The 13,682-nt window shown below is 40.5% G+C and overlaps 1 protein-coding gene across 3 annotated transcripts in view; it reads right to left on the bottom strand.

The window, feature by feature from the left end:
* The window catches only part of ahctf1 (AT hook containing transcription factor 1), a 224,363-nt gene that overhangs the window by 58,922 nt on the left and 151,759 nt on the right, over positions 1–13,682 (bottom strand). For 2 of the 3 annotated variants that reach the window (XM_064341029.1, XM_064341030.1), the window contains exons 26-28: positions 8,712–8,813; positions 6,052–6,247; positions 5,487–5,687 (exon numbers count right to left, since the gene is read on the bottom strand). In XM_064341029.1, the coding sequence (XP_064197099.1) occupies positions 5,487–5,687; positions 6,052–6,247; positions 8,712–8,813 (499 nt within the window). The remainder of the gene's footprint in view (positions 1–5,486; positions 5,688–6,051; positions 6,248–8,711; positions 8,814–13,682) is intronic. The other variant, XM_064341031.1, reaches the window with a different exon arrangement.

The raw sequence follows: 13,682 nt of genomic DNA on the forward strand, positions 1-13,682 counted from the left end.
TCTTTATATATCCATGGCGTAGCCGCGAGACGGAGGTCTGGTTGAGATTCCAGCCACGGTTAATAGCTGCCTCGTAATTATTCGCCCCAGCGGCGTGGAGTGACTTTAAACGGTGCAGTGTTCTCACTGAGTATACCGACAACAGTGTTCGTGGACATGTTCGCCGATGGTTCTCAATCCTGAAGTTCTTTCTTCTTACTGAGTATACTGCCAGCTTAACATTACCTAGCTGATCTCGGTGATGACCTGTTTAGTTAGCTAACAACTGAGCTAGTTCAACATGTATAAACGGCGGTCCGTAAAGCGCTTTTGTTCATGTCCTTTTAGCTAGCATTGTTGCCGGCGCCTCTTTTGAAAGATAACGTATGTGGTGCTCTTTTGAAAGCCGTAATTCACCTTGTCCATGTCCTAATGAGATATCAACATGCTGGTTAAAATATGCATCATAAATATGATATAAAATAGTTGTGTGGTGTCCATTTGGTTTTTGGTGTTTGACAAACTGGAGCTAGCAAGCCTTTTCAAGCTAGCACTGTTGGCGCCTCTTTCTAAAGCATTTAGCTAAACATTATTCCCATTAGAAATACAAAAACTTTTTTCCCAAATCCTCTAGCACTATTGCTCTATACCTGGTATAATCGTGGCCTTAAAAAAATAAAATAAATAAACTGGCTTTGGCTTCGCACCAGTGCATTGTGTAATCAATATTAATCAAGAGTATTTCTCTGTATTTTCACCAAATACTGACTTAAATTGATTTTCTTTTGCAGAGTTCTCTACATTTGGTGCAACAGCTCAAATGGAAACTACAGCACAAGATCAGAATAAAGGTAGTTATGGATATTATATGGAAACAGCTCTTTGCTCATTGACTGTTTGTCATTGTCAAAACACAATTACAATTTTAGCCTGCTGCGTACGTAACTTGGTCCAATTTCATATCCTTTCAGCTCCCACACATGGCCTTATGACTGTTGTCCCAGTGAAGAACCCGAGGTCCAGCCTTCCCCACTCAAGACATGCCAGAGACAAGAGTGACTGTATAACAGTGGTGTCAAACTCGTTGCCATGGAGGGCCGTGTGTATGCAGGTTTTCATTCCAGCCTCAGATCTTGATTATATAATTTATAAATTATTTGCTGAATTAGGGATGCAGGTTTGTGCACAATGGTGACCCGACGTCTATGGTGACCCGCATTGTCTAAATAAAAATTTTCTTATATTCTGTGCTTCAATGCAGTTAAACGCATATGGCTAAATGAGTAATTGGACTCAATTAAGGCAGCATTAATTGGTTGGAATGAAAACCTGCATACACACGGCCCTCCATGGCAACGAGTTTGACACCACTGCTGTATAAGTTACAATGCGTTTGTATTTGAATGGTAAAGGCCCGCAATGTGTCCCTTTCTTGGACCAAAATAAACATTTGGACAAATGTCAATGTTGTCGTTTTAGATAATTGTACAAATGTCAAGTAGCTAAGAGTACAACTTGCCTGTGCTTACTTGTGTGGCAAACTGTCTTAAATGTTATTCTAAGAAGCATTTAAAATGTCTAAAAAGTAGGGCTGTCGATCGATTAAAATATTTAATTGCGATTAATCGCGTGATTGTCCATAGTTAATCCCGATTAATCGCACATTTTTTATCTGTTCTAAATGTACCTAAAGGGATATTTTTCAAGTGTTTAATACTCTTATCAACATGGGAGTGGACAAATATGCTTGCTTTATGCACATTTATGTTTATTTATTATTGGAAATCAATTAATAACCCAAAACAATGACAAATATTGTCTAGAAATCCTCAAAGGTACTGCATTTAGCATAACAACATATGCTCAAATCATAACATGGCAAACTCAAGCCCATCAGGCAACAACAGATGGGCATATTGACCTGCTAAATTTAACACTACTTAGTAAAATGAGTACTCACACAATGTAGTGTGTCCAACTTTACGCTTATAAAGGTTCACTAAAACATCCTGTTTTTTTAAGCATGAACACAAAACGAAAACGATGGACCTCAATGCATCGCAACAACAGACACATTGTACAACAGGTACATTGGGTCAGCTAAATTTTCCATTACTCAAAGATCATTCCCTTGATCCCTCGCACTTCTAAAGCAAATCACACAACGTAATTGTGTCCAACCTCACATGGGGAAAATAAAGGCTCATAAAAACATCCCCTTCTACTCTGTGGGATCAAAACAGGATGATACAAAATAAAACAAACAATAAATAAAGTGAGCAGGAAACAGTGGAAAGGGAGTACAATATAGAACTAGGACTCGAACTAGGATATTGCAGTTAGGCTATACTTCCATTTCTTTTGATACAACAGTTAGGCTGTACTTCTATTTCTTTGCACCTAGCCAGTTGCTTAAACAGACAAGCCTGTTTACATTGTCGGACGACAGGGCAGCTCCCTTCTTCTGAACAATATGCCCAGACAATGAAATACTGCGTTCGCGCTGTTTTACTCAGGAAAACATGGATTCCAACAGAAAACGCTGCTTTATTTTATTGTTAAGGAGCATATTAAATGAGTAAATAGAGTGAAACCGCGAAACTAGTTAGGCTGCAGTAGTACTGAAATGTAAATATGGTATCACTGTCAGCCGTTTCGTTATATCATTATTATCATATAGCATTTATTTCTGAGCAAAATAATGTTTTCTAGCTAAGCTGGCTAGCGAGAAAAGTTGTTGTTAACTTTTAAATTTCACATATTGCTATAATGAATGGGAATGGGATGCATGAAAAGCCTAAATACACCATTTTTCTTTCTTACAACAAACTACAAATGCCGCCATTTATCTTAATGTGACGTCACCAATCCGGAAGTCGGAGCTCAGAAATGATGCTTGAATTTCCGGCCTATAATTCAGAGTTCTACGACCGTTCAGTTGCTTATTTCACAAGTCGGACCTCGTTTTTTACTAGTTCCGAGTTGTCTTGAACGCAGCATAAGGGTCGGGCAAACGTTCATCATAACAGAACGTGCGTTAAAAAAATCTGTGGCTTTAAAACAAATTTGCGCCCTACTAAATTTAACGCGTTAACTTTGACAGCCCTACTAAAAAGCCTTACATTTAACTTGCTAATGCCTGCAGACATCCTACTATAATATGTGGGGGATCCTAACTGAAATGTAGTTCACCGCTTGAAAAAGACAAAAATACTCAAAACTGATATAATGTTGAAATCATTGGTCTATGGTTATTACTGTCCTGAAACTACAACAATGCAAGACAATGTATATTTTATTGACAAGCAGTTTTGGGTGTTTTAATTTAGTTCTTGTGCACTTTAATCTGTTGACATATCAAGAAATTGTAATTACGGTAATGCCGTCATTTTATCAGAAAAATACTAGGGAGGAGGTAGTCATGATATTCTGTCAATATGCTGCAGTTGATGCTTATGATGGTGGTGGAAGAGATCATGGTGATGAGGAGGTAATGTTAACACATTACTACGGTTGCAGGTCAGGCACTCTTCATAGTAAGAATAACTTTTAGGATAGCGCTTCCGATTTTGCTTGTGTTGAAAGTTCTGCGATGGAAACACCGATAGATTTACCCTAGCCACATCTGTCAAAAATGTAAACAAGTAATCCAGTTTTCAAGAAAGGGAAAAATTTTATGACAGCGTCACAAAGATACCTCAATTGAACTAACGTTAGTATCTAACGTGGCTTGGTAGCTAAACAAAGTTAGGCTGTGTTCACACGTCTTTTTCTGATGAAAACCACTGGTCAAAGCGTTTTTTCATATACATATTTTTTTAAAAACCCTGTTCCAAAATATAGTTGAGAGCGCCTAAGCCCTCTGAAAACCTAGGGAAAACCCTGTATGCAGACACACAAACACACACACACACAAGCGTATGTGAGCAGGCAGTGCTCCCTACAATAACAGTAGACCTGACTCTCACCTTAGCATGGTGGAAAAAACTGCTGGTAATAAACTATTACAATAATATAATACCCTTTAACACTACTGCTGTTTCTTTTATGCGAACTTTTTCAATAAACAATTGATAAAGCGTGTGCTAAGCTTCCACTCCTGTGCAATGTGAAAGTAACTGGGTACGCAGCTGAATAGCTAAGCCATAATTTCAGCTAGAAGAAAGTCAAACTATGTTTGAAATCCATGTAAATGAGCTTGAAGAACATGAAACTGTAAGGTTACTGTAACGTATATATAAAATTTCCAAGCAGGGGCAAAAGTCACAATGGGTAGATCATAAAGAGGGTCAAGTTTGTTAGGTAGTAGCTTGCCTTTTGGTCATTTACTCGGCAATGGAATGTCTAATTGATTTTTTTTATTTCTTTTTTATTTTATTTTATTTTTTTTTTACAGTTTTTGTAAGGTAGGAAGTTGCTTTTTCAGAAAAACAGCACTTCCGCATTTGAATTCTACTTAGTGTATGTACATAGAAATGCACATTTTCAAATGCTCTTGAAAATGCTCAACAGAAATAGCACAATGAATTTTTCTAGGCTATGTAACAAAGAGCACATTGATTGCTTGGGGCTCAGAGGGGTTTTTTAAAATATCAGTACCGCTATTGTAATATTATTTGTAATATAAGGTTGTTTGACTTGTGGACAGTTATTGGGTAAGAAAATACCATAATCATCAACCTGGGACATCAATTTCCGCTATGTATGGAGGAAAAAAGGTGAGGCTTTTAATCTGAAGAACACCATCCCAACTGTGAAGCATGGGCGTGGCAACATCATGTTGTGGGGGTGTTTCGCAGGAAAAGGAACTGTGCACTTCAGAAAATAGATGGCATCATGATGAAGGAGGATTATCTAGAAATACTACAGCGACACCTCAATACATCAGCTAGACAGTTAAAACTTGGTCGCAACTGGGTCTTCCAGCAGGACAATGATCCTAAGCATACCTCCAAAGTTGTAACGAAATGGCTTAAAGGCAACAAAGTGAAAGTATTGGAGTGGCCATCACAAAGCCGACCTGAATCCCATAGAAAGTTTGTGGACTGAACTGAAAAACTGAGTTCTGGAAGGAGGAATGGGCATAAATTCTGGCAAAGTATTGAGAGAAGCTTGTGGAAGGCTGCACCAAGTTTTTGATTCAAGTTAATCAATTAAAAGGCAATGCCACCAAATACTAACAAAGTGTATGTAAACTTTCGACCCACTGAAAATCTGATATAGTACATAAAAGCTCTCAGTTATTATTTTGGAATTACCTCTCATGGAAATAAAGTAGATACCCTAATTGACTTAATACAGGAAATGTTTGAATATCTTTAGCCTAGGTGTATGTAAACTTTTGGCCTCAACTATATTGTCTCAGTTGAAAGGTGGTATATGGAGGTTAGAAACAGCATATTTCACAATCAGGAAGGAGCTTGAAGCAGTGTCTGTGGTGGAATAATTTGTAGTATTCTCAATCTGAAAAAGGCAAAGCCTAAACCAAACTGGAGCCGTGACAATACCCCATTGCTCCAGGGGTCCTTGTTCTTGCTTTCCTCGATGAAGGTGATGCGACTCTCTTTGGGGCGGGGTGGCGGGGTGGCGGAGCGGCCAAGGGATGCCGAGGGGGAGCCCACTGGGGTTGGGCGCAAGCTGCTCCGAAGGATGGACTGTGGGGTGAAGACTGGGAACACAGGGCCTGTGACAGCCAGAGCCCGTGCCCTCTAATGGTGGGGAGAGATGTTGCAGAAAGCCCATGTTCTGATAAAGAAGCACCTTTACCTTAAGAATACAATCCTCTGCTCCCATATTCATAAAACCAACTAATTTGCTAGAAAACAGCCTAATAATATTAAGGCTTCCGCATCCATTTGGAGTTTATTAAATACGCACCATTTCACTTTACCAGTACAACCTAAGCTTATGCCATTATAGAGAAAAAAAAGTAAAAGTTAAAGTGAAAACTCTAACTACTTTTCAATATACTAAAGTCAGTATAGCCTGCATTTAATTTGATCAAGGAGGAGAGAAGGGAGAGAAACCAACCAGATGAAAGGGGGTGACATACAGATTTTGCATTACACTAACCTTTACCACCGGTGGAGTCTGCAGCAGACTGAGCTCGGGGGCCTTAGCAGTACCCAGGAGGATACCGGGCTTCAGAGAGGAGGCGGAAACAGGACTGGGCAGTCTCTGTGTAATGACCTGGGTGGCTGGAGTCCTCTGAAGGCCAAGGCCCTCAGGGCTTGCCTCAGCAGATGTCTGCACCATCAGACCGAGAATCCTGTTTAGGGGAATAAAAACAAGACACCACTGGTCTATTTACTGCATAAATTTAATTGGCTACACAAACACTTGCATTCCCTACCCTGTGATTCCCAAAGACAATACCACCTACCCATTGAAATAATGGCTGAAAAATAACAAAATAAAATCCATACTTTGTCATGAAATGCATGAAAATGTTTTTCCATTCATTAAAACTTTCTTGTAATTTTCCATCCCATTTTGTAATTTGTGTTTTATGTTGGGTCCCACTTGGATAAGAGATTCCAATTTTAACAGGATCTACCTAAATAAATAAAGGTTAAATTAAAAATTTTAAATATAACTGCAAGCAGTGATGTTGAAGGCCAACGTGATGTTGAAGGCACCAAAGATGAGCCACAAAGCAATGACTGCAATTTGTATCTTTCTGAGATTTGTGGAATAATATAAATGACATTGTGTAACAATTTAGTTGCCTTCATACAACAGTTGTTTCTGGGATGCACTGCATGATGCAATTTGATATAGAGACAAGCAAGGTCCAATTGTTTATTCCTCCCAGCCTGGCAAATGCATACATAAGGTCCTATAATGCTGGAGCACCATCCCATTTGCCTCCCTGAAGCAAAATTGCCCCTTTGAGTTGCCGGTTTTTACCCCCCACTGCCTGCTGCACCCCACCTTTGTCTTTCTGCTCGCCCTGTTCTTGCCCACAAGTGCTAATGTAAGCATGTTACTACATGAAAAATACTGTTTATAGCTATAATGAATGGGATATATTATAACTGATATATAACTGATATATTCCCTGGGTTCACACAAGGTTGGCTATGCCAGTGAGTCTCTGGTGCTGAAACCAGCATGCACTTGTTTGTGTATGCACTGTAGCTCTAAATTGCATTTAGTTCAACTTATGACAATGGCGATTACTGAGAATAATTCCCTTCCCCAGGTTGGTTCAAGATAGAGAAGTGAAGTTATGATAGTGATGCTATGAATAATTCATTCAATAAAGCTCGGACACATTTATAATCAGGACCATAATATGAACTGCAGCCCAACAAAGCCCGATGGGAATTAAATCTTTTTTTTGTTTAATCATATATCCCGTATGGATGGTATATCTTTTCATGTTTACAAAAGGTGACCTGCATAGTTACAGTATATATTATATTGTTCTTTTGATGCAAGCCAAACGTCAGGGATGTTTTTACCTCTATTTTGTTCTTTATTCAAAAAACAAATTCAATCTGAAACAATTTGCAAGGTTACCACACCTGCCAAAAACATAATTTAGTTTTATATTAAGGTTAGGGAATTGCACACTGGAGTATCTCCATAAGATAAGCTATTGTTTTTCAGCCAACTGTAATTGTAGCATCTTGTCCTTTGTCATGGACTGCAAACCTAATCCAAATATCATCCATACAAACTTTGGTGCATATTGGATATAAGGGTATGCAAGTATGCTATAGCCGTAACGATTTTTTCAATGATGCAATTTCATGTATCAGTTGCATGGGTGTCTTGTACAATAAACTGGCAGCCATACTCTTCCCGAGGTTGGTTTAAGACAGAAGTGTGGATGGTATCATCATAATTTTAGCAGTTATAGCATATGATGCATGCTTTCCATGGAAATAAATGTTTTCCCAAGTTAACCAGTTCACACTTAAAAGACTAAATGATTCACCAGCAGTTATGAGATGTCAGAGCCAAACAAATATTGAAATGTCAGTATTGTTCTTTTGATGCAATGCAGGGGTCAAGAACATTTCTTTTTAACCTCAAAAAGCCCAAATTAGTTATTTAAATTTGTAAGACCAGCATACTTGTAGAACACATAATATGGCTATATGCTAAGGCTCAGGAACAGCACACCGCGGGGGGGGGGGGGGTCAAGTGGTGCTGACAGAAGGCAGTCTGTATTATAACTATCAGAACTTTCCATTATTTTTCAGCCAAAATTATCTTAGTTAATATGTTGTCATAACTGCAAACCATATCCAAATATCATCCATACAAAATTGCATGTTTATTGGATGTAAGTGAACAGCTGCAATTTTGAAGTGCAACCGTAGTGTCACCAAGGGTGGTAGTACCTGGAAATGTGATACACATGATCTACATGGATCCATTTACAAGTAGAATATCAAATAAACAAATTGAAAAAATGAGAAGAACCAGATATGTATAACTGCTTGGTTGAAATGAAAACCTGCACCCACACTGGGCTTTCTGGATAAGACTGAGGACCCCTGCTGAAAAAAACTCTATTAAGGTGTTGGCTCTGTCAGGGGGCATACTCTTTCTGAAGAAATAAAAGACCAATATAATTAGATCTAGCATTAAGTGTTTTTCTGACTGGATTGCCTCTATTACAAGGGAGAGGTGGATTTTTCTCCTCAACACAAAACCTCCCCAAACCTCCTGTTAACTCTGTTAATAGTAAGTCTGCTCTGGTGATTTTAAAGTGTTACCTTGTCATCCTCTTTGAGGTCATTCTGACAGGAGTGCCTACAAAGGCTTCAGCCAGATCTGTAGAGGGATGGTGTGAACTGGTCAAAGGCAGTCCTGATGCTCTGGAGTTAAAGGAGAGATGCAAGACCAACGTTATGCAGGACACGAGAGCATGCAGCACTAACACCTGGTCTGCTGCAGCAGAGAAACAGGCTAACGACCCAGCCTTGCAATAAGCGGCTTGTAAAAATTGGTTTCCTCAAGACCATACCAGAAACTATGAAATTTAACACCAAGATGTGAAACTACATGGCTCAACCATATGCAAAAAGCTTGGATGAATGGACGTATAAATTGTGTCACAGTCCACAAACTTACGGCCTGTACAGTACACACATACAAACATACTTATGGACTGTACTGTACATACATACATGTACGGTCTGCCCAGTACGTTCCTTTTTGAGCATTATCCTTATTTCACACAGAACACTGGGATAGGATTAAGTGAATAAGCCCCCAATAGCTATCTGTCTCTTTTCAAATACTTATCAGTATTTAGACGACTGATTGACTCCAGACATTGTTTGACCACACTTGGCATATTAAGTGCAGTTCTGGGGACCATACTACTACTGATTCCAGGAAGAAAGATAAAAGCTATGTGGAAAGATTTCAATTTCTTAATCTCTTCAAGCTTAGTTAAAGCAGACTTAGGGATGATTCGATTTATGCTTTCAAATTCATAAAGGGGATTAAAGTGAACTACAAGAGATTCTTAAGGTTGACTTCTGTTAGGAGAACAATGGGACATAAATGGAAATTAGCAAAAGGTAAATTCTATTTAAATACAAATATACACACAAACACGGACACACATATGTGTGTATGTGTATATATATATATATATACACACACACACACACACCGGCCATTTCATTAGGTACACCTGTTCGACTGCAAACTGCACCCGTTAACGCAAATATCTAATCAGCCAATCACGTGGTAGCAACTCAATGCATTTAGGCATGTAGACATGGTCAAGACAATCTGCTGAAGCTCAAACCAAGCATCAGAATGGGGAAGAAAGGTGATTTAAGTGACTTAGAATGTGGCATGGTAGTTGGTGCCAGACAGGTTTGAGTATTTCATAAACTGCTCATCTACTGGGATTTTCACGCACAATCATCTCTAGGGTTTACAGAGAATGGTCCGAAAAGTGAAAATATCCAGTGAGCGGCAGTTCTCTGGGCGAAAATGCCTTGTTGATGGCAGAGGTCAGAGGAGAATGGCCAGACTGGTTCAAGCTGATAGAAAGGCAACAGTAACTCAAATAACCACTTGTTACAACCAAGGTATGCAGAAGAGCATCTCTGAATGCACACCACATCAAACCTTGAAGCAGATGGGCTACAGCAGTAGAAGACCACACCTTTTACCACATCTTTTCATTGGAAAAGTGGTCCTCACAGTGTGTCACCCTTCTCAACTTGGTTCCACACGGGAGAAGATTCCCAACAGACATGGCGACGAGGATGGGATAGGAAACATCTCCTGGTTGGATCAATGATAATCAACTTGAGGATGAGTATTATTTTATTTACCATCCTCATTTAGGTGTTGGTTGTCCTTGAACCAAATAGTGGAGTGACTCCTATTTCTTTGACGAAGGAAGACTGTGAAAAGGGACGGTGTAGTGATTGAACCACTGACTGACTAAGTGGCACTGATATAGGGTGCCGGCATCATGATCTGCATGGGACGCATGAGCATCATTTGGTAGATAGAGGGTGCCTTCCGGCATCAGATGCCTTCGGGTATCGTTTGAGGGTGCTCTCGAGCATCATTTGAGGGTGCTTTCGAGCATCATTTGAGGGTGCTTGCGAGCGCCACATAGTTGTTGAACGTACGCAGACGCAGACGAAGCTGGGTACACGAAATAAACCAAGCGAGGACACAACTGGGAGAGTATCATCGTTTGGTCCATGAACTCCATGGTACTGCTAGGTACAATAAACTAACATGCAAGACCTGCTAAATAGCGAATCTTTTATACAGCTTCCGACGTCCGGAATTGATATTTAGCTAGTAGCCTAATTATTGTTTCAGTACTCGTCCCATTACCCGGTACTGTCAAATCACGATGACGATAATAAAATCAAATCTTAGGAAATGAATCGCATCAGTAATTCATCTGACAGTTGCTTAGTAAACAGCGGACTGCTACGTCGGGTTGCGTTCCGGCAAAAGTTTATTCTGGTTCAATTTTCTTGCCGCAGGCCACTGCGTGTTTTTTCGGCACCCCATGCGGTCAACCACTGCCGCAGCCTAAATGCACTACCCCCATTCAAATGAATGGGAAGACTGACGTTTTTGCCGCACAACCCTGCAGCAAGCTGATCTGATGTGAATCCAGCCTAAGTGGTGGAGCAGCCGCAAGAATTGCAGGAAAAAAGAAAGCAGCAGCAATGTGTGTTGTGCTACGAAAGCACAATAGTGATATAGCAGAAACAAAAGTCAGAGTATGGTCAACACCTACCGGAGCTAACTAGAGAACTAACTGAGTGTCGCAATAAGCTAAAATGTCAGGAAGATTTAAAAAGTAAAGAGAAAGAAACAGAGATGTTTATCCAATCTCCCCCTACTTATCCACTTTTGTACCCCGAAATAGATGCCTTGCTGCAACAAAGAACCCCCCCCCCCCTCCATGCCCCAACAGCCCCAAAAAGAAATCCCCCATTAGCGCCTGTGGCTATTGACACAATTCCTAATTCACAACCATGCGAGGGGAGACCCGCAACGGTTGCAGTGTTAAAACACACCCCTCTTAGTCCATCTGCGATCTATCATTTACGATCTATGGTTAAAGAGCTACCTGATTTGCAGAGACAGGACCCAAATTTAGCATTTTGGAGTAAGATGGGACACTACATGGCAGTAGGCAGTCTGCATGCTTTTGATGTTTATACTCTAACTAGAGCTAAATGTCCCGAAACAGTTTGGACAAGTCTAAATAAAAGCCACAAAAATTCAGCATGGGCTACAGTAAGGTTTGCGTCCACCCAAGCAATGAATAATGCTGTAGAAATGTTTAAGAAAGTTGTAATGCGAGCCCTTGGTATGGGATCTAATTTGTTCGCCGTGTTCTCTGCTAGGGAGGATAAGCCTTTTGATAGATACGTTGAAGAGAAATTTAAACTGTATTTAGCTTATGGTAATCCAGGAAAACCGAGTAGAGACAGTGGTGATTTTCTTACTGCTGTAATTTATAGTAGTCTTCCCATTTTTAGAAACAAGGCTGGAGAAATTGGCTATGCTCCGAGAGACTGCAGTGACCTATTGGCATGGGCTGCACGTTTAACCAAATGGCATAATAAAAATTTGAGGAAAAATTTAAACTAAAAATTACAGTGAGGGTTATTTAGTTATACCGCAAATGCACCTGTGGGGTGATCTGTGGGGTTACCGAGGGCAACCAAGGCCGTGTAAATACGCCAGAGATGGAGGAACTAGTATGTAACATTGGAGGGTTCAAGTATGTGCGAAAGATGGAAGTAAAAGACGGAAGTATTGAACAGAAGAGAAGGGTTTTGATGCAAGGTAGTATACTGCCTTTACTGCAGTATTGTGGGAGACGCTGAGGACCTTGCTCAAACACGGGAGGAAGTTAGGCACTGGAAAGCCAGTGAGATTTACAGGGAAATTGCAAGTAGGGAAGGGGGAGAGACATGTTTGAAAGTGCTCGTATGTGGAGAATTGAGGATGTAAGCATAAGGACTTTAAAATGACTTGTGACATTTGAGCTTGTGGGTGAATAGGAGACTCCTGACTAGTGCAGGAGCCCCCAATACAAAATGGAGGAGTGGTGAAAGGAACTAACTAAAGCCGCGTTTCCACCAAAAGTAGACTTTTAGTCCCAGGAACTACTTTTCAAGGAACTAAAAGGTTCCTTCAGCCCATGGTTCGCCGCGTTTCCACCGCAGGAACTTTACCCCGGAACTAGGAACCTTTTGAGGAACTCAGTGCGTTTCCACCGCAGGAACTAGTGTCTAAATTTAGTTCCGGGGGCTTTATTTTACCCCCCAAAAAGTTCCTGCTCGGGGGGTAGTACTTTCCGAAAGTACAGGAACCTTTTGGGTGGAGCTTGCAGCGCTGAACATTTCTGATTGGTCGAGTACTCGCAGCATTTTTTTTTGCATGTTATAATTCCAAGACGTTGGCAGGCTATAACCAAAACTAGGCTACTGCGCCGCATAACATACAAGTTTGATTTCAAGTTATTATGAAAATAAATCGGTTAGCAGCTGCAGATTTTTAAAAATGGCGGTTGAAATAAAACACTGCATGTAGTCGACCAATCAGAAATTTTCAGCGCTTGCGCCCCACCCCAAAGGTTCCGGTACTTTTGAAAAGTACTACCCCCCGAGCAGGGACGTTTTTTGGGGGTAAAATAAAGTCCCCGGAACTTAATTTAGACCCTAGGTTCCTGCGGTGGAAACGCACTGAGTTCCTCAAAAGGTTCCTAGTTCCGGGATAAAGTTCCTGCGGTGGAAACGCGGCTTTAGTGGTGGTTGGGATGCCACCCCACCATCAATACAAAATGGTGGAATGATTGATGTTTTAACAATTCAGTTCCTTCCTGCGTCTTAACCTCATCTGAACACACATTCCCACACTCACACTCTGTGACTTCCCACACTCACACACTGTAACTGCTTCCCATTGTTAGAGGCAAATGGCTACAAATAGAGTTCAATCACTGTTTGAAAGGATATGCAATAGCCACAGATCAAAGGGGTGTCACTGGCAGCAGGCCATTTGGGTGTCCCCAGGAAGTCTGTTGGAATGTATATTCCTTCCTGGGAACGTTTACGCATGGCAATAACCACACCTCTCAGTATACTTAAACCCTCACTTGTGACTGTCTTGTTGAGATTCCTATGGAACGCTTGTTGTGGCACCGTGGCGAGTCTCCCTTTGCGCATCGTATT

The sequence above is a fragment of the Anguilla rostrata genome, chromosome 6 (assembly GCF_018555375.3).
Source record: "Anguilla rostrata isolate EN2019 chromosome 6, ASM1855537v3, whole genome shotgun sequence".
NCBI classification, from domain to species: domain Eukaryota; kingdom Metazoa; phylum Chordata; class Actinopteri; order Anguilliformes; family Anguillidae; genus Anguilla; species Anguilla rostrata.